Source organism: Microtus ochrogaster, chromosome 16, assembly GCF_000317375.1.
Source record: "Microtus ochrogaster isolate Prairie Vole_2 chromosome 16, MicOch1.0, whole genome shotgun sequence".
Taxonomy (NCBI): domain Eukaryota; kingdom Metazoa; phylum Chordata; class Mammalia; order Rodentia; family Cricetidae; genus Microtus; species Microtus ochrogaster.
In genome coordinates, this window is record NC_022018.1 from 31,497,349 (window position 1) to 31,521,169 (window position 23,821).

A 23,821-nucleotide genomic window follows, 5' to 3' on the forward strand; every position below is an offset into this window, starting at 1 on the left:
AAAAAAAAAAACTACAAAAGATAAATTGACTTCATCAGAATTAAATACTTTTGCATCCTGAATAAGAACATCAAGAAAGAGAAGACAACCCATAGAATAGAGTAAAATATTTGTAAGTTTTACAACTCAGTAATAAGAAAACAACCTGACTTAAAAATTGGTGAAGGGTGAGTGGTGGTGACTGCCTGTAACCCCAGCACTCAGGATAAATAAAATGTGTAAAAGAAGTTGAATCCAAAATGTAATAATACCACCTCATGCCTATTAGTACAGCTAGAATAAAATACTAGAAAAATAAAAACAAGACTGGGTGGGGTGTCACCCAAGGTCCATAGCCCTGAGTTTTAGCAGCAGCAGCAGCAGCAGCAGCAGCAGCAGCAGCAGCAGCAGCAGCAAAGCATGACCTAGGGAGGTGTTAGCAGAGAAGCTGCAGAGCTCACACGTGGCTGATGAGTGCACAGCAATGCGGATGCCTTGGGAAACTGGCTTGCTGCTCCCGAGCTCTTAAACAGTAACACATCCCATCTCCCCAGCACGTGACCAGCAGCTGCTCCTCTAGTGTGCACTTGAGAGGGATGAACACATCTCCCCATGCAAAGACTGTCACATAGCAGCATTATTCATGCCACAGCACTGCTGAAGAGAGTATCTATAGAAAACCAATCAAGATCAGCCTTGAGGAGGGTGAAGGACAGGTCAGCCATTCCTTCCTCTCACCCTTTCCCTTCCCCCTTTCTCTTTCCTTCTCTTCCTTCTCCTTTCTCCTCCTCCCTCTTCTCTTCTCCTTTTCTCTCTTCATTTTCTCTTTCTTTGAAACAAGGTCTTGCTATATAGCCAAAGTTCACCTCAAAATCAGCAATCTTGCTGCCTCAGCCTATTGATGGTCTAATAGGCCGTTACCACCACAGAGCTCTGCCTCCTTATAACAAAGGCACTCATTCTATTCACGAAGGTTCTCACTCCCTTGACCTGACCACCTGCTCTGCCTCCCCTCACCTAAAAACCATCTCATGGCACCAATTCCATCATGAATTTGGAGGGGGTGGGTGAGCACAAACCACCCACTGCCTATATTTGTGTTGTCCAACCCAAATGAATGTTTTTTCATAACAATACCCCTTGTTAATTTATCCTGCAGGTTCTAACAGCTTCCCATAATCCTCCCCGTGCCAGCCTGGAGTCCAGCCCAGCCACGGTAGAGAAAAGCTCTGTTCCCACAGTCCCGCCATGGGACACAGAAAGCAGCATCCCAACATTTCCCACCAGTACAGTCCTTTCTGGGCTGACCCCGTCTTCGACGACTGTGTCACCTACTGCTTCTTCCAGGACAGGTAACTTTTGAAGAATACAGTTAGAAGACATTTACCACAGAGGCAGGATCTTGCAGGGACAGTGTTTAAGGTTTACTCCTCCCTTCTGTTCCAGTCTCGAGACAGACACATAACCGACACCATGCTGTGTAACCAGAGTAAAAGGTGACTGGTGTGCTGTCTTTTTCCTCTGCGGCTCTCTGAGGGAGGGGAGGAGACAGGCAGGTTAGGGCGAGCCAGTTCACATGGGAGAGTGGGAGCAACACGCGTTCTAATAGTAGCGAGGGCTGTGTATTTCTGGTTGTGTATTCTGTTGTGTACTTCAGCAAGAAAGTGTGTTCTTTGGGCGTGACTTTGAGGGGGAGATAGGGAACTGCAGAAAGCCCGTACCGGTGCTGGCAGCAGAAGACACAGTGGATCAGAAGGGCCTGCAATGGTCTCCAGCTTCTGAGGCTTCTCTCCAAGGGAAATCACTAGTCTTGAGAGTGTTGTCTCTAAACCTCAGCACCATGAGTGATCTCTTCCATCCTGTGTGGAAGAGAAGACAAGACTTACATAATATTTTGGAAGAACCAGAAGGAGATCAATTGGCTAGAGCTGGCTTTGTGGGTGGGGAAGGCAAGCTAGGAAGGAGTCTAGGATGGGAAGGGTTATCTGGTTCACCCAGGTGGGAAGACCTGAGCTGTGAGCAGCCCTTTTCCCTGGGGTAGGGACTGGACAGCACACAAAGGAAAAAGTGAGCTGAGCACCAGGGCTCATCTCTCTCTGCTTCCTGACTGTGGATATTATGTGATTGGCTGCCTCGCGCTCCCACTGCCTTGCTTTCCCTGCCTTGACAGTCTGTGTCCTCATGCTGTAAGCCAAAATAAAGCCTCCTTCCTCAAGTCACTTCTGTCAGGGATTTTGTTACAGCAACAGAAAAATTAAATAAAAACTAAAATAAGGTCTATTGTCCAGAGGGTGATCAGGGGCAAACATTTCCAATGTCAACCAGAAGATGAGGGTGGCTGTAGCTACAGACTGGCTCAAAGGCTGAACTCTAAGTGTGTGTGGAGGTGTAAGTTGATCATCCCAGCACTTGGAAAGTGGAGGCAGGCAGGTCAGGAGTTCAAGATCATCTCTGGCTGCATAGGAAGAAAGTGACCAGCAGCCTGGGCTATATACAATTCTGTCAATAATAATAATAATAGCAACAACAACAACAATAATAATAGCACCACTACAAACATAAAGGTTCAGCTACATTTGAGAACTGACTGGTATCCCAGATGCTGCCCTGAGCCAGTGCTATTGTGGTCTGATTCCCTGACGCTTTTTAACCTTCACTCTTACTGACTTTGATTCTGAACTTCAGTGAGGGGAGGACTGTGGTGAAAGGAAGAGAAGCTGTGAGAGGAAGAGAAGCTGTGAGAGGAAGAGAAGCTGTGAGAGGAAGAGAAGCTGCCCTGGGATTGGCTCCCTGGGTGCTAATGGTGATATGGGAATATTGGGCTGTCTTTCTCAGCTCTTAGTAAGCTTGGTTTGGGGGGTTAAGGTCATAGAAAACTCAACTCAAATAGTTTATTCTGAACCAAACACGAAGGACGTGAAACTAGTGCCCGGCTGAGACAAACTATAGCAGGACCGTGTCGATGCCGTTCAGATTGTGCAGTAAACGAGCTTCGGTGCTTTAGCAGGTAAGTGCTTTGAGGGGAGTTAAGGCCTCTGCCGCTGGAGTGAAATTACCTTTTCATACTGAGCTTGCCTGGATTTCCTGTTGGAAAGGCTCCAAGAGCAAGGCCATTAGCCGTCACTTATGAGGAACTCCCGGATCTGAGCACTTGGCTGCTGACGCTGAGACACTTATCTTGACCTATTTGAAAGTAAGAACCACTCCTCAGGGAGTCAGGAAAAGCTGGTTGCAACAGAGATAACAAACTCAATCAGTAGTCCTCCACCTATTGATAAACTACCGCCTGACACATAGCTCATTTTGAATGATGATTTTCATCACAGTGCCAACTCATGTAGAAAGTTTGAAATTGGCAAAGTCTATCTTGCAACATAACAGAGGGCACTAGACCAGGGTGGAGTGCTTTAGATAAAATTATATAAGGAATGATAATTCAAAAAACAGGTATTTTTGTATTACATAATGGCATGTACTGTTCCTAATTAATTTTTAGTAAAGGCACTTGCAGTGTCTGCTGGAGATAACCTTGTGATAACCTTACCAGACAATGAAGCAGAACTGAAGGCCTCTGTTGAGCCAGCACCCTCTGCAGGTAAGAGTTTGACATTCTTGGGTGACTGGGCCTCGGGTAGAACGGGGGGTGTTTTCACCCAGGTCGCCACAGACCATAGACTTGATACATCCTTTCCATATCCCATAACAGGAGATGGCTGAAGTTTACTGCTTTAACATAAATGCAGTAGGTGTCTAGGAAATTCAAGATAGGGTATAAGCTTTAACCGATCACATAGTGAGAGCCTGTCTTATTTTTTTTTAAGGCATTGGAAACAACTTAGAAGGAAGGTTTTCAAATGGTTTGTTTTTTTTTTTTAAATTTTCGAGACAGGGTTTCTCTGTAGCTTTTGGTGTCTGTCTGGAACTAGCTCTTCTAGATCAGGCTGGCCTCAAACTCACAGAGATCTGCCTGCCTCTGCCTCCCTAGTGCTGGGATTAAAGGTGTGCTCCACCACCGCCCGGCAAGGTTTTCAAATGTTAACAGTGATATTGGGGAGGCTTAATCTTTAGATTCTATTTTCTATGATTTGTATACTTTCATGATAAATTTGTTTTTGTGCTTATTTTCCTTTATTTGCAAAGACACAGAAGCCTTGTGATTTCTCACTGGGATGAGGGTTGAAAGCCGAGTTCCGTGTTCCTAAGGCAATTGGTACTATTGGTTTAAGGCTCTCTCTTCCTTGGGGTTGTCTCAGGACTGATAAGCATTCATGTTTCCGATTTGTTCTCAGACACAACTTACAGCTATGAATGGGAATTAATGAACCATCCTATAGACTTTCAAGGTGAAATCAAACAAGAAAACAAGCCGATTCTCCACCTCCCTCAAGTAAGTAACACAGCAGGTTGTGCACCCCAGAATTCAGCTCGCGACACCTTTGCTGTTGACCCCAGAATCCTCTCTTAGGATTAAAAACAAATGAACAAACCTGGCATGATGGCATGTGCCTGCAGTCTCAGCTACTTGGGAAACTGAGGCAAGAAGATTGCTTGATCCTAGATGTTCAGGCCAGCCCAGGCAACATAATCAGATCTCCTGTCTCAAAAAAAAAGTTAGAATTAAATCGACATATCATCAGCTCAGGAGAAAGAGGTTCGGAAGCCCATTCTGTGTGCTGGATTCAAAGCCTCGGTCCTCATTCTTTCATTCTTGCCATCTTTACAGTGTTAAAGGTGTCTCAGATGTCTACCAGGCATGTTCTATGAGTTTCCAGCAGTTCCAGTCTAGTTGCTGGAACAGGTTGCTTAGTTGCTTAGACTGTCGAATACTGTTCCACATGCAACAAGACACACACACACACACACACAAGTAGACACACACTTCCTTGTCTCCATGGAGAGCACATTGTCTTAATAGCTAGGGGTTTGTTTTCTTGGGAGACGAATGTCTTCCTGTAACGCTGTACCAATCCCAGGGCCTTACCAGCTCACATCACTGCCGTGTGACTAAGCTGTTCGTCAAAGCGTGGTACCCAGACTTCCGCCAGGAACTTTGTGAACTTGTGTGTGTGCTAGAAAAGTGTAATTCCAGACTGAGGTACAGATTAGTGTAGGGTCCTTGCTGAGCACATGGGAGGCCCTGGGTTCACTTTCAGCACTGAGCACTGCCCCCCAAACCCAAAATACAGCACAATTCCATTCACGCTCACCCGAGAGCTGCGGTCTGTGGCTGACACATGGCCTGTGACATCTGTGACTAAGCAAAGGGCCTATGTAGGTGACCTAGTCTCCTAGAGTGCGGCTCTCACATTAGTAGCAGTCCTAGAGAGGCTGAAATGAGCCTTCTTTTCAACCCTTGGGATGCTGTTCGAGAAAGGTGATTCCCGTGTCTTCAGATGCTCACCTGTGTGTCTGCTTTTACATTGCAGCTGTCTGTGGGACTCTACACCTTCAGAGTGGCTGTTTCTAGTGAGAACGCATTTGGGGAAGGGTACGTCAACGTCACTGTCCTGCCAGGTGAGTCAGTCGGTAGGAGAATGGCCTCTCGGCTGTGCTAGTTCTGGCACCCGATGTCATGGTTGTATAAACTATCGACATGACTGCTCCATGGTGTGGTCAAGGGGGAGGTTTTTGTTGTCAAGGAGATGGGGGAGGGGAGAACAGTTAGAGGTGTCTGGAAGAACCCAGAGCAGAGAGAGGAAGAAGCAGACTGAACACAGCCCGCAGACTGGTCATGGCCAGTGCTATTTGTGAGAGAGACGAGAATAGCGAGGGAAAGAGAACAGAAAAAAAACAAAACAGAGAAGCAGGAACAGAGCAGAGAGAAAACATAGCAAGAATACCAAGGCTATAAGGAGACTGAGTAACTGGGGTGAGGGAAGCCAGTGAGCTCAATGGCGTTTAGGGTAGAGAGGAAGCGAGAAGGGCTGGATGCCAGCATGGACTTTGTAACAGGTCCTTGCGGTCCAGAGGGAGCCTGGAAGCCAGCATAGACTTTGATATGCCGAAAGGTGACACAGGGTAGACATATGTCCCTTCTGCCAGGGTAAGGGAAATGACCCCTTGTGATAGAGAGGAGCCTGGGCCTGTGTGGCCTTTTGAAACCTCAAAGCCCAGCCTAGTGACACAAATCCTCCAGCAAGGCCACACTTTCTCCAACAAGGTCGGGTCTCCTATCCCCTCTCAGCTGGCCCACTCCCTGGTGACTAAGCCTTCAAATCTATGAGCCTATGGGAGGCACTCTCATTTAAACCACCTCAGGCACCTCTGTAGAGACAACACGCAAGGATTCTGTTTAGTCTTTCTGTTTTCTTTTGTTTTCTCTAGTACTCTAGCATTTGTTTGCCATGCAACTCAAGTACACAAGGTAACGGCTTGCTGTTCTTGAATGATGACAAACTGTACCTTGGCCCTCCCTGTCCAACACTCACACTATCCACCTTCTTTCCTCCTGACCTAACTTTCAGGTAGGACCATGGAGATTTCAAATGCATCTGTGTCCCTAAAGGGTCAGGGGCACACATGTGTCATGGTCTATCAAGTCCATCCCTGGACCACAGTGCAGTGCATTCCTGTGAATTAGAGGAGGTGACCGGGGTCCTGCTGGGCACACCCTGCTTTGTGTCCCAGCCTCCAGCTTCCACTTACCCATCAGCTCAGCTGAGCCATTGGCCTGCAATTCTAGCAACACCACCTCCCAGCCATCTCTCCTGGGGTCAGCAGCTCTCCCTTTCCCACAGTCTACTTACTATTACAGCTGAGGTCTAGTGAAAGTGGTGGGCACCTTCGCTCAAAGATTTAAGATCCAGTTCATGGCCTGGTGATGTTGTCAGCTGGTAGAGTGCTTGCCCAGCATTGGCTATGCCTGTATTCACCATGTAATCCTAGCACTTGGGAGGCACAGGCAGGGGAGCAGGAATTCAAGGTCATCTATAGAAAATTGGAGGCTACCCTGGGATAAATAAGGCCCACCAATCTAGTCTTTCTTTTCTTTTTCTTTTTTTTTAATATTTATTTATTATGTATACAATATTCTGTCTGTGTGTATGCCTTCAGGCCAGAAGAGGGCACCAGACCCCATTATAGATGGTTGTGAGCCACCATGTGGTTGCTGGGAATTGAACTCAGGAACTTTGGAAGAGCAGGCAATGCTCTTAACCTTTGAGCCATCTCTCCAGCCCCCTAGTCTTTCTTTTCTGTAATCACTGTACACATTCCATGACTCTCCTCTTGCATCTAGGATTATCTAGAGATATATGAATTGAAAGACAAGCTCAAAATCCCCAGGAGGAGTTTAAAAGTTTAGTTTTCCACAGTTGAGACTCAGGGGGGATGAAGACCTCTCTAGGATGTTCAGAAGCAGCTTTTATAAAAGATGCCTTTGTTTGTGTGTGGCTGGTGTGCGCGAAGTTGGCTTAGTTGCTATCTGGTTTGTTTGTTTTTCTTCTGTCCACAGCTGCAAGAGTCAACCAGCCACCCGTAGCAGTTGTCTCTCCTCAGATACAGGAACTCACTGTGCCTTTGACCTCAGCCCTCATCGATGGCAGCCGTGTGTATCCTCCCTGTTTGGGTGTTTTCTGTCTGTGCTGTCAGACTGAGCACTCTGTGTGGAGACTTGTTCTACCACGATAAACCAGTGTCTGTTTTAACTGCTTGTCCTGGGCTCTTCAGCTTTCATCTGGGAGTAGTAGCATATCTGTAATCCTAGCATTTGGGTGGCAAGGGCAGGAGGATGGGGAATTCAAGGCCATCTTCTGCTACGTTGGGAGTTCCAGGCCGGCCTGGGGTACGTGAGACACAAGCAAACAATAGACAACAAACAATGTTCTTTAGACTCACAATTCAGAGAATTACTGAGGATTCTTTTGTGACTCACATAGAATTTGTAATATTAGCAACTGAACAGAACCTTTAAATAGGAGTGGGACTGGCTGCAGTGAGAGTGGGTAGCATTTCGTTTACTAATTTAGTCAGAGTTTATTCTTTAACCAGAGGGTGAGGATAGGGTAACTTTGGGTGTCCTCACGAACGAGAATAGACTGTAAACACGCTCAGTGCTGAATTGGTTGAACAAGGTGATGTGCTCTGCATCTGCGTTCACTTTCACTCAGTCACAGAGTTAACCCACGGCCTGCCGAGAGTGAAAAGCAGCCTGCACTCGTGGCTCTTGCTCTGTCGGCTAGCCTGCAGACTGTGGACATCACAGCGATGTGACTGCTCGCATCTATTCCGCACCACGTCCACATCCTCCACCCACTGCAACATGAAAATACAGCGCATTTGTTTGCTTGCTTGCTTTCTCAGACAGCTCAGGTTGGCCCACACTTGCAATGTGATGTACTTAAGGTTGGCCTTGGCCCCCTAATGCTCTCAACCCCTTCCCGAATGCTAGAATTATAGGGTTGTGAGTCTCTATGCCTAGCAGGCAGAGAACACTTTTTTTTTTTTTTTTTTTTTTGGTTTTTCGAGACAGGGTTTCTCTGTGGCTTTGGAGCCTGTCCTGGAACTAGCTCTGTAGACCAGGCTGGTCTCGAACTCACAGAGATCCGCCTGCCTCTGCCTCCCGAGTGCTGGGATTAAAGGCGTGCGCCACCACCGCCCGCAGAGAACATTTTAAATGAAACTAATTATATGAAAAAAGGCCTGCATTTTTTTTAATTTTTTGATTCAGAATAGCTTAGTTATGAAAACCATACAAGATTTCTAGTTGGCCACATAAACTTATTTTCTTAAATGAATTTGACAAAAAGCCCAACTTCCTTCTAGGTCTAGAAGTCCATGGTTCTACATGACACATATTGTTACTCTCTTTTATTATTTATTTGTTTATTTTTGTGACATGGAGATTGAACCCAGGGTTTTGTGGATGATGGGCAAACATTCTGTCACTGAGCTACATCCTTCAGCCCTGCTTGTTCTTTGTTTGTTTGAGATGAGGTCCCACTACGTAGCTCAGTCTGGCCTTGAACTCATGGAGATACATCTGACTTAGTTTCCTGAATGCTTGTGAACTCCCATGCCAAGACCACCCCTCCCCACTTCTCACTACTGGGGATCAAGCCCAGGGCTTCACAATCATAGTAGTTAAGTACTGTATCACTGAGCTACGGTCCCAGACTGCTGTTTGCTCATATGTGTTAACACACACACACACACACACACACACACACACACACACACACACGTTCCAGGGATTAAACTCAGGTCGCCAACCATAGTGGCAGGTGTCTTTAACTGCTGTGCTGCCTTCTCAGTCCCACCCTGGTTTGCCTTTTTTTTTTTAAATATTTATTTATTATGTATACAATATTCTGCCAGAAGAGGCACCAGACCTCATTACAGATGGTTGTGAGCCACCATGTGGTTGCTGGGAATTGAACTCAGGACCTTTGGAAGAGCAGGCAATGCTCTTAACCTCTGAGCCATCTCTCCAGCTCCTGGTTTGCCTTTTAAGTGGGGAAATTTTCATGCATGATGCAGTCTTTTTTTTTTACTTATATCTTAATCATTAATATGCTAAAGGGTTTTTTGTGAATTGTAGGTAATCAACTCTTAACGTGTTCAAGAACTTGTTGGTTCAGATATCTATATGAAGCGGTCGGTAGTATGTCACCAGTCACCAAGATGAGCAGCAGCTGAATGTCAAGGCACTACATTCTGGGCTACCATGCCTGTCACTCTGCTTTTTAAATATTCAGTGAGTTAGAACAGCCCTGCTCAAACCTGTGCAAATCTAGAAAAATAGCGATGACAATTTAGGGACTGGGGGGATGGCAGCATGCACAGCGTACATCATGGGGATCTGGGCAGACGTGTATTTCTACAAAACACACTGAAGTTCTCAGTAAGTGGCTATGCTTTCATCTCACTATTCCCGTAACCCATTCTGGATACTGTTTTCTTGTTCTTTGTAGAAAGCACAGATGACGCTAAGATAGTGAGTTACCACTGGGAAGAAGTCAACGGGCCCATCCTAGGAGAGGTGTTTCCGGCTGATGGCCCAGTCTTACGCTTGTTGAACCTAGATCCTGGTAACTACACTTTTAGGCAAGTGGGTTCCACCTGTATTGTGTTTTCCCAGGACTTCTCTTTTGATTGTTTCTTGAAACTGATACTTTCATAAAAATAAAAATAATATATCACCAAGCAGAGGAAATGAAATATTTCTCCTGTGTCCATGACCTGAAAATGAGGGACAATATGGTATTTAAGCACTTTTTCTATTCATGTGCGACTTTAAACCTTTTTCTGCTTTCCTTACTTGGGTTAAAGTTCTGATGGGAGAGACCCCAGGGGTTTGTTTGTGATCAGAGATGAGCTGAGTTTGGCCCTTGTCTGTGTGGGGTTTGTGGGCAGTGTGAAAGGAACCCAGAAGATGCAGATGGCCTCTGATGTACCATTTACCCTGGGCTGTTCTCTATTCCTATTTATACAGCTTTACTCCCGGACACCCCACCCCCAACCAAGGGTAAAATGAGTTAGCAGATGGAGAGTGCACTGTTGTTGGGAGCACAGGAGGGACCATTTCAGTACAGGAGGGCCTGGGCAGTTCTCTCTCTCTCTCTCTTTCTTTTTTCCTTCCTTCCTTCCTTCCTTCCTTCCTTCCTTCCTTCCTTCCTTCCTTCCTTCCCTCCTCTCCCTCCATCCCCCCTTCTTTATTTGGTGTGTGTATGTTGAGCATTTGTGTATATCTGAAAATGCTTAACCCTAAAATGCTTTGCAGAATGTTCTGGAAGCATACTTGTAGAAAATCCCCCTGAGATGAATTTAAAAATTGAAATTTTGTCACTGAAATTCACAAGCGGTGGTTCAGTCAGTAAATGGAAGGCAGAAGTGGCTCTGTAACATTCTTAGCATGAGTTATCAGAGAGGGGTGTGTAGCGATGCTCTCCTTAGGATGAGTTGTTGTATATGGATGTCTAGTGATGTTCTTAGGATGGGTTGTTGGAGACGGACGTCTAGTGATGTTCTTAGGGTGAGTTGTTGTATATGGACGTCTAGTGATGCTCTTAGGATGGATTGTTGTATATGGATGTCTAGTAACACACTTAGGATGAGTTGACTAGGGAAACTTCTGAGTTGCATGAAGGGGCACATTCTCCACTTAGCATCTCAAAGACTAGTAAATTCATAAAAGCTAAGCCTTAATGTGGGAACATATTATGACTCAAAAATAAAACGAATCCATGACAACAGAAGCAATGAAAAATATGACCTGTATGCGTTTCCTAGCCTCGTCCTCAAGTTTCTATTCTGACCTTTTCCTGAGAATGTTTAGTCTGAGCAGGCTAAGGTGACCACTTACTTTCAGGTATGGCCTAATCTTGGATGTAAGAACCTCCTTTTCTTGTTATAGGTTGACCATCACAGACTCAGATGGCGCTACTAACTCCACCACAGCAACCCTCATCATCCGTGATGCTGTGGACTACCCACCTGTTGCTAATGCAGGACCAAATCAGACCATAACTTTGCCCCAAAACACCATCACTCTGAATGGAAGCCAGAGCAGCGACGATCACCAGATTGTCCTCTATGAGTGGTCCCCAGGCCCTGGCGGTGAGAACCAAGAGGTGGTCATGCAGGCAAGTCCTCTATCCTGCCTGCAGACTTTTATCCTATCTATCTATCTATCTATCTATCTATCTATCTATCTATCTATCTATCTATCTATCTATCTATCTATCATCTATGTATCATTCATTCACCTATTCTTGGTTTAGGGAGGTTGTTAAATCAGAAAATCTATTTTATAAATTTCTCAAACTATGAAATGTTGGAAGAGCATGTAACCTCACAAATCTCCTCCAGGTTTACACCCCCGACTGTCACATACCTAGGTAAGCACAGAACAGCAACCAAGCAATCAGTCCTGTTGTTTCAACTAGCTCTTGAGGTCAGCTGGGAAAAAAGCTTGACTCAGTGTTTGTTAGAGCAATATGTCATTTAGTCTTGGGAGAGACATTAGAAGCAACAAACCTAACTACATTATCCGAAAAGCAGTTGTTATTCTGAGTGCCCCATTTACTGAAACACCATAGCAGATACTGCTGTGTTTACCATTCCAGAAGTGGTGGACTTGGGAGAATGGAGCCTCTGAATGAGGCTGACTAAAGTCCCATGCAACAGCCAATTATTCAGCACATCAGACAGTTTGTACCCCGAGGGTTAGCCGGGGTAACATGCGTAAAGTGTCTAATCACAGGGCAAGCCACACGTGGTGAACAGCTGCTCATGGTAAAAACATGTTTGCCCATGAACATGAACAAATAACACTAGCTGGTTGTAATGAATTATCTGAAGTGATACTACACCGGGGAGGGGCACTAAAGCATAACCCAAGAACAATTCTGTGTTTTTGAAGAAACTGAGGTCACAAGATTTTTGTCTTGGTGTCTTGGAGTTTTCTCACAAGCACTCAGAAATCTCCTTATACCGCCATTCTTGGACCCTGTTCCAACACTGCAGTACTGAGTTCCAGGTTTTATTAATTTATATTCCTTCAGTGCTGTGAGGGTACACAACAGACTCAAGATTGCATTTTCTTGGGTTCACGCCTGTTTTTATCTTTCTCCTTCTACTCTCCCCCTTCCCCCACCCCCACCCTTGTTGAGACAGGCTCTCACTATGTAGTCCTGGCTGACCTGGAACTTGCTATGTAGACTAGGTTGATTCCAAAATCACAGCGATCTGCCTACCTGTCTCCCCTGTACTGGAATTAAAGGCACGCACCTCACAGCCTGCTCCTCCCTTCTTTCTTTTAATTTTTGCATGCACTGCCTAGCACCTCACATATACTAGGCAAGCAAGGAATATCCTTCTTCCTTTTTATGTTTTAAAAGCTGAGCAAGGTCTTGCTAAATTATGCAGATTGGCTTTGAACTTGCTCTGTATCCCTGGCAGGCACTGAATTTGCCACCTTCTTGCTTCAGCTTCCCAAGAGTCTTTGTTTGCTTTCTGTTGCTGGGATAAAAACCGTGACTGAAGGTCACACTGGGGCAGAAAAGTTTATTTCACCTTGTAGGCTGCAACCCATTGTCAAGGGAAGTCAGGGCAGAAACTCAAGTCAGGAACCTGGAGGCATGAACTAAAGCAGGGCCGAGGAGGGGCACTGCTCACTGGCTGGCTCCTTATGGCTTCCTCATACAACCCAGTTCCTCCTGCCTAGGGGCAGCACCACTCACAGTAGGCTGGGTTCTCCGCAAGAAAATACTTCCGCAGACTTGCCTACAGGCCAATCTGATAGAGGCATTTTCTACACTGACCTTCCCTCTTCCCAAATGGCCCTGGCTTGGGTCAAGTTGAAAAAAAAAATCTAATTAGGACACCGCATAGCTGGTGTGTGAGGCCTGCACCGTCGCACCCAGTTTGTTTTCATGTAGGTTCTCTGCGGTAGGTGAAACCATTAGCACCTGGCGTGCCGCGCTGCTCTCTCCACTTCTGTACTGATAGTCTTCCTCTTGCTTCCTTCTCACGTTTGCTCCTGTGTAGGGAGTGCGGACCCCATACCTCCGCTTGTCTGAGATGCAGGAAGGAGAGTACATATTTCAGCTGACGGTGACGGATTCCTCGGGACAGCAATCCACTGCTTCGGTCGCTGTGATTGTCCAGGCTGGTAGGTGAGACACGGATGAGATTTGACCCCAGAGATGAAGGCAGAAATGATAAACTAGACCCTTGAGCTTCAGATGTGTCTAACTAACTGGGCGGTAGCGTCCTGAGATTCCTGAGCTGACAGGAAATCAGACATGAGAGCTGATGTGGCATGAGAAACCGATTTCCTTTCGAGGTTCTGAATCTTGCCACACGCTCTAAACCACAGTACAGGAGACAACATGAGAGTCACTGTCAGCACCACCCGTGTCTCTGATTTATCACGTGGTAACTCCTGTGCCTGTCATACTCAGCTTGGGAAAGTTCCAGGGCGTGTTGGGGAGACTGTCTGACTGTGTGACCTGACTCCCAGATGCAGCAGACACTTGGGCATTGACCCAGGCTCCACTCTCTTATTAGTCTCATAAAACCCAGGACTCTGCTACCTGTAGCTTGTTTACAACCATCTTGGCTCCAAAACATCTCTAGCAAAGGCCTGCTGTCTCCACATCCGTCACCTGGTAGACTGACGATGGGGACAGTCTCAGCTGAAAGACAACTAATGAATTTTCTAACTAATACGTAAAAGGCGCTCTGAGCCAGACCCTAGGGATATGGGATCAAAGAGGATGAACCTGCCTCTGCCCTTCCAAGGCTGTGGAAAGTACATGTGAAGTGACATGGACTTATTCAGGTGCTTTCCTCAGTCAGGAAGGGTGCCCGTATAAAGAGCTCCTACAGAGCACTTGGGCCCATAGAGAGCTTTTGCTGGGGTCCCAGTTAACACACCCATGGCAGGTGGTCGGGAGGAGAAGGATGGGGAATGGAGGGCAGGAAGAAAGATGTTCAGAAAGAGGAACCTAGATTCCCAGAAGCCTTAGGGTGAAAGGGGCCTGGGTACATCGAAGAACTAAAAATAAAATAAAATGAAATGAAATAAAAATAAAAATAAAAATAATGGTATGACTGGAGAAAAAAGCTTAGGTCTAGGCCTGGAATGAGATATCCATAGAGGAGCAGGGCTCTCATGAAGGGCTTTGTAGATGTTTGCCCTTAGGAAATTAGGGAGCCACTATTCATTTTAAGGAGGACAGTGGGGGAAAGAGACTGTATCTCCATGGTAGTGGCTGTGGCTATGTGACTCTTGGCTTGGAAGCAGAAACGGTAGGAGTGATGTTTTACTTCATTTCCTTCCCACTTTCCACTGAAATATTTTCCTTTTAAAAATATTTGTTTTTATGTACATGGGTGTTTGGCTTGTGTGAGTGTCTGTGAAGGCCAGAAGGAGGTGTCAGAACTGGGGTCACAGACTGTTGTGAGCCACCATGTAGGTACGGGGAATTGAAACCAGGTCTTTCCAGCCCACAACTGAGATATTGTCAGCATTTGCTGTTTAGCAGGTACTGTGCTAGACAGCGGAGCTGCAGACAAGAGAGCGCAAGCCTATGCACCCTGATTTCAGCTCCCTTTCCTCCCCTGCATTCTTTCTTCCCTCTTTCCTCCTTTTGCTTTCCCCACAATCCTTTCCTCCCTCTCACCTTCTTTTCTTTCTTCTTCTCTCCTTCCCTTCCTCCTCTTCTTCCTTCTCTTTCTGCCTCCTTCCTGCTTTCCTTCCTCCTTCTCTTCTTTCCTCTCTTGAATGTCTGCAATTCTAGAGAACAACCAGGCTCCAGTGGCGGTGACAGGCCCTGATAAGGAGCTGTTCTTCCCGGTACAGAGTGCTACACTGGATGGGAGCAGGAGCAGCGATGACCACGGCATTGTCTGCTACCACTGGGAGCACATCAGGTAGTGTACCCACCCAGGTCTGAAGCCGTGTCACCGCCGAGTGACAGCATCCCTTCCCTGGAGGACTGTACTAAACAGCAGCTCGGGCTTGTTGAGGAGTCAAGATTTGAGCAAAGAGTAACTAGGCCTTGTTGATAAAAGTGGTGCTGCATGCTTGTAATCCTTGCACTTGGGAGGTTGAGGCAGGAAACTCTTGAGTTCAAGGCTAGCCTAAGCTCCATAGCAAGATCCCCCATCTCAAACAGGCAAACAAAAAAAAAGAGAGTGTTTTGAGGGAGCTGGACACTGGTGGGCAGTAGAGGGAAGCGGAGCCCAGAACAGGTGGACAGGGCTGGCTTGGTGAACCATGAGCTTCCTGGCAAAAAAAGATGCAGGGAAAGCCACGGTGGTCTGTCTACACTCAACCAGCCCCAGTGACTGGGTAGAGCAGGTGTGCAGAGTCCGGGGTGAAATTCATATCGTAACATTTCCTGTTTTACCTACTGGATCTCAGCACTCTACATGGCTTCTGGGGAGGGAATTGCATTGTTCCCACTTTGTTTGTTTGCTTGTTCTGAGACAGGGTTTCCTATGTGGTCCTGGCTGGTCTAGAACTCTCTACGCAGACCAGACTGGCCTTCAACTCACCGAAATCCACTTATCGTCCTCCCAAGTGCTGGGACTGAAGGCATGTGTCTCCACGCTGGGCTGCATCATCCCATTTTAAAGTTGAAAAACGCAGGCTTACGGAAATAAGCAAGGGCGAGTAGTTTAGGGTACCTAGACTGAAAGAGGCTGCTTGGAGACACAAAACTGCACCTGTCTGCCAGCCAGTCCTAGGGTCTCAATGACTAGACAGAATTCCTCTCTCCAATGGCAGACCATTTGCCTCCTGCCTTCCTCTTCTACACATGCCCTGGAGCTCAATGAGGGCTTAACCGAGTTTCATTCAAAGAAGAAATAGGAGGTTGAGTATGGTAGTGCACGCCTTTAATCTCAGCACTTAGGAGGCTGAAGCAGAAAGCTTGTCATGAGTTCAAGACTAACATGGGCTGCATAGTGAGACTCAATCTAAAAAAAAAAAAAGAAAAAAAGAAAAAGAAAAAGAAAGGTGTGAGCAATTTCTAAGATTCCATTTTCTAAAGGGAGAATATTTCAGTGGCATCTCAATTAAAAGAGAAAAAGGATGAAAACCCTTTCCCCAGAACCCAGCACATTTGGTTTGAAAAAGGCTTCAGCTTTGACCCTCATGCCAAGCCAGAGAACATGTGTACAGTTACCTCAGACCTCTATAGAAACCCAGATGGCCACTGCAGCCAGAAGTAGAAGCTTTTGCTAGGGCTCAGATCTCACGCCCCACCTTTTGTCTACAACAACCCCATTTTACAGGGGTCCCAGTGCCGTGGAGATGGAGAATGTGGACAAAGCCATAGCCACTGTCACTGGGCTTCAGGTGGGTACCTATGACTTCCGGCTAACCGTGAGAGACCAGCAGGGATTGAGCAGCACATCCACCCTCACCGTGGCTGTGAAGCAGGGTAAGTGGATCTGGTGACAGGACCTGAACCTGCCCTGCCTTCCAGTCTCCCAGGTCCCCAAGTCAGGTGATGATTACCCAGCCCTCTTAGTGTTTGCTCATGAGTTCACAGCTGACTGAGCTTTGCCCGGGGGGGCACCAACCTTCTCCCTGGCAGCTGAGTTCATTTAAGTCCTCTCTGGCTCCAGGGAGTGTGGAGAGCAGGAAGCCACGAGCCTGCTCCGTGAGTGTAGAGCAAGAAGCCATGGGCCTACATTTTTTACAGGGAAAAGATCTGGTTTAGGCCTGTGGTTTGCTTTCTTCTCTCTTGGAAACCCAAGAGCAGAAAGACGTTCAAGTTATGTACTTTGTTTTTTAAAGCAGAAGTTCACAATTTGTTATTGTTTTTATTTATTGTGCCTGTGTATGTATGGAACAGGAGTGTGCTTGCCACAGTGTGAGCATGCGTGTGTGTGTGTGTGTGTGTGTGTGTGTGTGTGTGTGTGTGTGTGTAGGTCAGAGAACAACTTTCAGCGAGTCAGTTCTCTCTGACTACCATGTGGGTCCATCAGCCTTGATGACAATCACTGTTACCCACTAAGCCATCTAGTTGGCCTGTATACCCCTCCCACCAATTTTTTAAAGACAAGTTTTTGAACTTCTGATCCTCTTGCTTGCTGGGATTACAAGCATGCAGGACCTCACCCAGTTTATTTGATGACAGGGACTGGACGGAGGGCTTCAGGCATACTAGGCAAGCACTTTACCACTGTAGATCCCTAGCCGTCTATATTGGTTTTTATTGTAAAATTTTCAGTAAAATTTCTTGCTTTTGTTTGTCTTCCCATTGGACTGAAAGCTGCTCAATGTCTAGCTATATCTTATCTTATAGGTTGGGGCAGAAAATAATGCCTTGGGGTATCTAAAACAACCTTGGCTACAAGATGGAGCAGTTGTGGGTGTTTTATGCTACGCTGTCGGTGGTGTTTTAAATCAATTTCTTGCCTTTTGTTTTTGCGGTGTCTGACTTAGAAGCTAACAGTCCTCCGAGAGCCCAGGCCGGTGGCAGACATGTTATTACACTTCCCAATAATTCCATTACTTTGGATGGTTCAAGGTCTACTGATGACCGAGGAATTGTGTCCTATCTGTGGATCCGGGACGGCCAGAGTCCAGCTGCTGGCGTGAGTACTTGAGGGGTACTGCCCCCTCAGCCATGTACACTGTGTACAGATTAGTTGGTGTGGTCTGTTGTGACAAAAGGCTGCAGGCAGGGCAACTGAAACCACAGGACCAAGGTGGTGAGTGATCTCTTTCTGCATCCGGGGTAGCCACCCACTTACTCTGTCTGTTTGTGGCCATGTGAGGAAGGAGGACAGAGGTGGGAGAACTGTTCTCAGGTTTCTTATATAAGGGCCCCAATCCTCATTCGCCCCATAACCTCATTCGAATTTAATTACCTTCTTCTAAATTCTAACTTTAGGTCATATTGCAGATTAGGGCTTGAACACATGACTTCTCTCTTACCATGTCATCTCCCCAATAAGATTCGGGGACCTCTGGGTTTTAATATTCTGAGGGCTGGAGACATCAGGGTGCCGATAGGTTTAAGCAAAGCTGAAGTCCTCTTCCTGATCTGATTTTGTGTAGGCTAGCACATCATACAGGTGTGTCCCACTCATGGTAACAGGCCTCTTGTGTCCTAGAACAGCTGTGAATCCAGCCAACAAATTTGTAGATGACAACATTATGTCACAATATCGAAAGGCTGGGCATCACGAGGGACATGGAAGCCAAGTTTCCTATTTTAGTTTTCTTCCTCCGTGTATCAAGTATGTCAGATGCATGGGGATTTCCACTTCCACTTCACAGTGGCAGTGAGTAAAATATAGAGATGGAACGTGACTTGGCCAAGACCAAAGAGCTCAGTCTTAAACCAAGCCCAGATCTTTAGCTTTTGGAAGCTGTTGGATCACTCTGCCTCTCGTTGTACATTTCCCTGCATCTTCCTTTATTCCATGACTAAGGACTTGACGTCTACAAAAGATTTCTTGTAGATACCAAAAGTGTGGGCACAGGGAAGGGACTGAAAACACCTTGTACATCTGAAAGTACTTTTAGAATGAATTCTATAGAGCTAGATGGTAGATTAGCTCCTAACTGTAGCTGCGGTATCGCAGTTCAGATTCCTAACTTTTCATTGCTGTTCATTCTGGTCAACAAGGACAGACAAAAGTAGAGCCCAAAAGATTTCTCTCTCACTCTTTGGGGCTTGGGCCTGTTGAATGAGTGATCTGTGTACAAGGCTCTGGGTCACTTGAGAAGGTGGATAGGATATGCCATGAGGGGATACGAGGGGACAGCATTATATAACTATGTTAGACGAGGAGACCATAAAACTCCATGCGTTGTCCTGGGACTTTCAAACTAAGCTCTTGTCCTCTGTTAATTAATCATTTGGAAATTCCTGAAAGTTGTTTGCCACGTCTTGTTTGGTCCTTGTACCCACTGTTGTTCCACATAAGGAGGAAGTGAAGATTTAAAACCTTACCCCTTTCCCTTCCTCCCTCCCCCAGCCAAATAAGTCATATACGTCTGAAAATAAGAAACTCAGAGCTCTGAGCTCCAGAGAGGCTCAGAGACTGGGTACAAAACTGGCAGCTACCCTGTGCCTCTCCTCACTTCTCAGGATGTCATTGGAGGCTCTGACAACGGGGTGGCTCTACAGCTCACCAACCTGGTGGAAGGAGTCTACACTTTCCATCTGCTAGTCACGGACAGTCAGGGGGCATCGGACTCAGACACTGCCACCGTGGAGGTGCTACCAGGTGTGTGCCGAGCCGATGTCACCGGGGTAGGAGTTCCTCAGTATCCAGCTTCTCCTCTCAGCCAGTCTCATCATAGGAAAGGAAGATTTTGCTTTCCTGATTTAACATGAAGTGAACACGGTCAGGCTGAGGGAGGGCAGCCTCAGTGAAGTGGGCATGGTGACACTACATGAACTGGACTAGGTAGCACCCATGAGCAGGAAAACAATGTTTCAGGTGCTGGGGAAGGGAGGTGTCAGAGTTTCAATGTAGCCCAAAGCTATAGTTGATTATCTTTTGAGAGAAAAGCTACTAGATAACAAAGTGGAATGAAATTTATAAAATACTCCAGAGTGGCTTCTGAGGTGTTCTCCCTGTCTTTGTTTCCTTCCTTCCTTCCTTCCTTCCTTCCTTCCTTCCTTCCTTCCTTCCTTCCTTCCTCCCTCCCTCCCTCCCTCCCTCCCTCCCTCCTTTCTTTCCTTTCCTTCCTTTCCTTCTTTCTTCCTCTGTCTCTCTCATTCTTTTTAAGATAGGGTTTTATGTGGCCCAGGTTGGCCTAGACTTCCTGTGCAGGAAGGATGACATTGAACTTCTGATCTTCTTGCCCCCAGGGCCAAGTGCTGATGTTGTAGGCACCTGCTACCACAATCCATGCCTCTGCTGTTTTAGGATAATCTGAGTCCTAAAGCTAAATATGATAGACAGACAAGAGTTCTTTTAAATTTATTTGCTTATTTTGACCTTCCTTTTGCTTTGCGGGGCGTGAAACCCAGGACCTGTGGGTACTGAGCCAGCATCTGTCTCCTGACCCAACATGCCCAGTCTGGCTTTGAACCTTTCTACAGCCTCTGCTCCTTGCCTTACCAAGGCTGTGGTCTCGTGGTGAAAATCCTGTCTTCTCTCTCCTCAGACCCCAAGAAGGACGGCCTGGTGGAGCTGATCCTGCAGGTTGGTGTGGAGCAGCTGACAGAGCAGCAGAAGGAAACCCTCGTGAGGCAGCTGGCTGTGCTTCTGAATGTGCTGGACTCGGACGTGAAGGTGCTCAGGATTCAGGCACACACGGATGTCAGGTATGGAGCTGCATGCCCAGCACGTGGCATTCCGATGCCAGATATGATAACTACTGTCTCAAGCAAGAAGGTAGGCATGCATAGCTGGTATGACAAGAGTTACATTTTATTATGCTGAGGGTCATCACGCAAGGTTTGTACTGAATTCCTAAGTACAATCCTAAGCCTGTCTCTGAAAGGCTGCTCATTGTGTGGTATGTCTTAGTTGGAGGTCAGATGCAGCCTCTAACAGAAGTCTCTGATCTGAGGGTCAGGATCCTAGTGAAGACTCTCCAGCCACAGGGCAGGTGGTGTCTCTTCAGGTGTGTAGAACATGTTGTTGCAGGCATTATATGATTCATTTTCTGCTAGCTGTATAGTGGTGGTGCACACCTTTATTCCCAGCACTTGGTAGGCAGAGGCAGGTGGATCTCTGTAAGTTTGAGGCCAGCCTCATCACAGACTAAAGTTTCAAGACAGCTAGTGCTTCACAGAGAAACCCTGTCTCAAAAAACAAAAGGAAAAAGACCCTGTTTCAGAAAACAAGCTGATGGCTTCTGAGGAATGACCCCCATAGTTGACCCTTGACCTTCACATCTACACCCAAATACAAACAAATTATACAAATCATTTACACATGCACACACATACACACACACACACAGGAATATACGTAGATACAATGAATATTAACTGGCAGTTAAAATGAATCATATAATGCCTGCAACAACATGGATGAACATTAAAACTAAGGGAAAGAACAAGCCACAGAGCTGTAGTGCGCCCTTTCTAGGTCAGATGGCTGAGGTGGCACATCTTGCTAGCCACTGTCTCATCATGTGACTGTCCTCTTGTCTTTTCTACAGCACTGTGATGGTATTTTATGTACAGAGCGGGCCACCTTTCAAGGTTCTCAGAGCTGCTGATGTGGCCCGGAATCTGCACAGGCAGCTTTCAAAGGAAAAGGCAGCCTTCCTACTTTTCAAGGTCTTGAGGGTAGACACAGCAGGTATGTCTCCCATGGAAATATTCTAATAAAATAAACCAGATCTGCTAATTACAGGAGTTTTATTGGCGCAACATGGACACTGTTGTGGTTGAATGTAAAATGTTCCCATAGTGTCTCTGAACACTGTTTGGAATATTATGGAACTCTTAGGAGGTGGAGCTTTACTGAAGGAGGTGAACCCCTGGGGTTGGTCTTGGGGTTTTCTAGCCACTCACCCCATCCCCCTATCTACTATTCCTGCTTCCTGACTGTAGAAGACTGTGACCAGCTAGCTGCCTTTCCTTGTCATGACTGCATCTTCTCTGCCATGATGAACTGTATTCCTCTGAATTATGAGCCCTTCCCTTTTAAATTCAGGAATTTGGCCACAGAAACAGGTATTTTCCCTTCAAGGCCCCCACTCCAGGGACTCTACATTTATTTCTCCAGTAGGTTTTCTGTGACACATTTGCCACTACTCTTGTCTTGGACAGAAACCGGAGAACAGCAGTGTCATATGTCATTATTTCAAAAATCTCTCCTGCCAGTTTAAGATAGTGTATACATGTCTTCCTGTGGTGACTGTATTTCCTAGTTCGGCTTGTTCCTTTAAGATACCAAACTGATTCATAGTTCCATGATCCCTGTCCTCATCTTATGAGTAAATGTCAATGGAGCAGTCATCTCAATGAGTTACCAGCATATGATGTTTGCACCAGGATAATTTGTTTCAGAGATGTGCTAGCCTACAATTGACTCTCATATTTGTAACATGTGTAACTTGATAACTTGATTTTTTTGAAGTAGAATCTTTTGTTTTTCTAAGAGCCCAAAGTAGTGATTTATTTATTAGAAAATTTGAACTATCCCAAAATGGACAAAGAAGAAAACAATCCTCTAGTTTGTAGAGTTTCGAATTCCCGTCACCCAAATATAACTTTTGTTACTATTCTGAGGTATTCCTTCTAAGTTGCTCCGTCTTTAGGAAATAAAATACAACCAAGATGATTTGATTTTTCAGTATACTTGTGTGTATGAGTGTGTATTATTTGTATGTTGCTGGGCACTCAATCTAGTGTCTTACACATGTTAGGCAAAGTGCTCTACCGCTGAGCTACATCAAGGTATTCTCATGTGTCTTTAAACTTTAAGTCATACCATTGTGATTTCCCCAAATCCTTTAGAATTTCATTTCCATGAGATATTCGTGGCTCCCTGGTTTTCCTCCCTGGGAGTGTTCTGTAACCACACAACTACTCTTCTACCCGTGAGCTGTTGGGATGATTTAAATAGTGTTACGATGAAGACAAACCACTGTGCATTCCCAATTGCGTCCATTGCACACGTTCTCAGAGGCTATTGTTTTGGTAAATGTTAAGGTTCTCTCTATGGTAGGAATTGGCTTTTCCCTCAATTTGCTTCCTGATGAGCTGTGAGATGGTGAGAGTTTATGCTACTGTTGTGGAGGTAATGGTGAGGGTTGAGACAGGGTCTCACCATGGTGTCCTGTTTGGCCTCGTGATTGCTGTGTAGCTGAGGCTGGCTTCAAACCTGCTGCAGTCTTCCTACTTCAGCCTCCTGAGTCCTGGGATTTTAGATGTGTGCTATCATGCTGGGCTCATAAGAGATTTTAGGTTTTGCTTGTTTTTTTTCTCAAGACAGGCCTTCTCTGTGTAGCTCTGGCCATGCTGGGACTAATTTTGTAGACCAGGTATCTTAGTGTTTCTACTGCTTTGAAGAGACATTATGACCATGGCAACTCATATAAAGAAAAACATTTAATTGAGGTGTAAAGTTCTAACATCTTGACTCACAGGCAACAGGAAGTGGTCTGAGACACTGGACTTGGCTTGAGCATATATGAGATCTCAAAGTCCGCCTCCACAGTAGCATACTTCCTCTAAGACCACACCTACTCCAACAAGGTCACACCTCCTAATAGTGTCACTCCCTTTGGGGGGCCAGTTTCTTTCAAACCACCACAGCAGGCTAATCTCACCCTCAGAGATCTACCTATCTCTGCCTCCTGAGTATGGAGATTAAAGGCGTGAACCACCATGTTCAACTTCTTAAGAGATTTTTTAATTCACCCATTTGTTCTGGGCTTCCACTATGGAAGTGGAAC

General features: G+C 46.0%; 1 protein-coding gene across 6 annotated transcripts in view; it reads left to right on the forward strand.

The window, feature by feature from the left end:
* Positions 1 to 23,821, forward strand: part of Kiaa0319 (KIAA0319 ortholog) — a 53,946-nt gene that overhangs the window by 22,508 nt on the left and 7,617 nt on the right. For 5 of the 6 annotated variants that reach the window (XM_026783026.1, XM_026783028.1, XM_005354979.3 and 2 more), the window contains 14 exons: positions 1,139 to 1,331; positions 3,476 to 3,574; positions 4,269 to 4,366; positions 5,406 to 5,493; positions 7,433 to 7,525; positions 9,891 to 10,023; positions 11,333 to 11,561; positions 13,468 to 13,591; positions 15,225 to 15,357; positions 16,726 to 16,874; positions 17,885 to 18,036; positions 19,542 to 19,680; positions 20,570 to 20,729; positions 21,575 to 21,717. In XM_026783026.1, coding sequence (XP_026638827.1) covers positions 1,139 to 1,331; positions 3,476 to 3,574; positions 4,269 to 4,366; positions 5,406 to 5,493; positions 7,433 to 7,525; positions 9,891 to 10,023; positions 11,333 to 11,561; positions 13,468 to 13,591; positions 15,225 to 15,357; positions 16,726 to 16,874; positions 17,885 to 18,036; positions 19,542 to 19,680; positions 20,570 to 20,729; positions 21,575 to 21,717 — 1,933 coding nt within the window. The remainder of the gene's footprint in view (positions 1 to 1,138; positions 1,332 to 3,475; positions 3,575 to 4,268; positions 4,367 to 5,405; positions 5,494 to 7,432; positions 7,526 to 9,890; positions 10,024 to 11,332; positions 11,562 to 13,467; positions 13,592 to 15,224; positions 15,358 to 16,725; positions 16,875 to 17,884; positions 18,037 to 19,541; positions 19,681 to 20,569; positions 20,730 to 21,574; positions 21,718 to 23,821) is intronic. The other variant, XM_026783029.1, reaches the window with a different exon arrangement.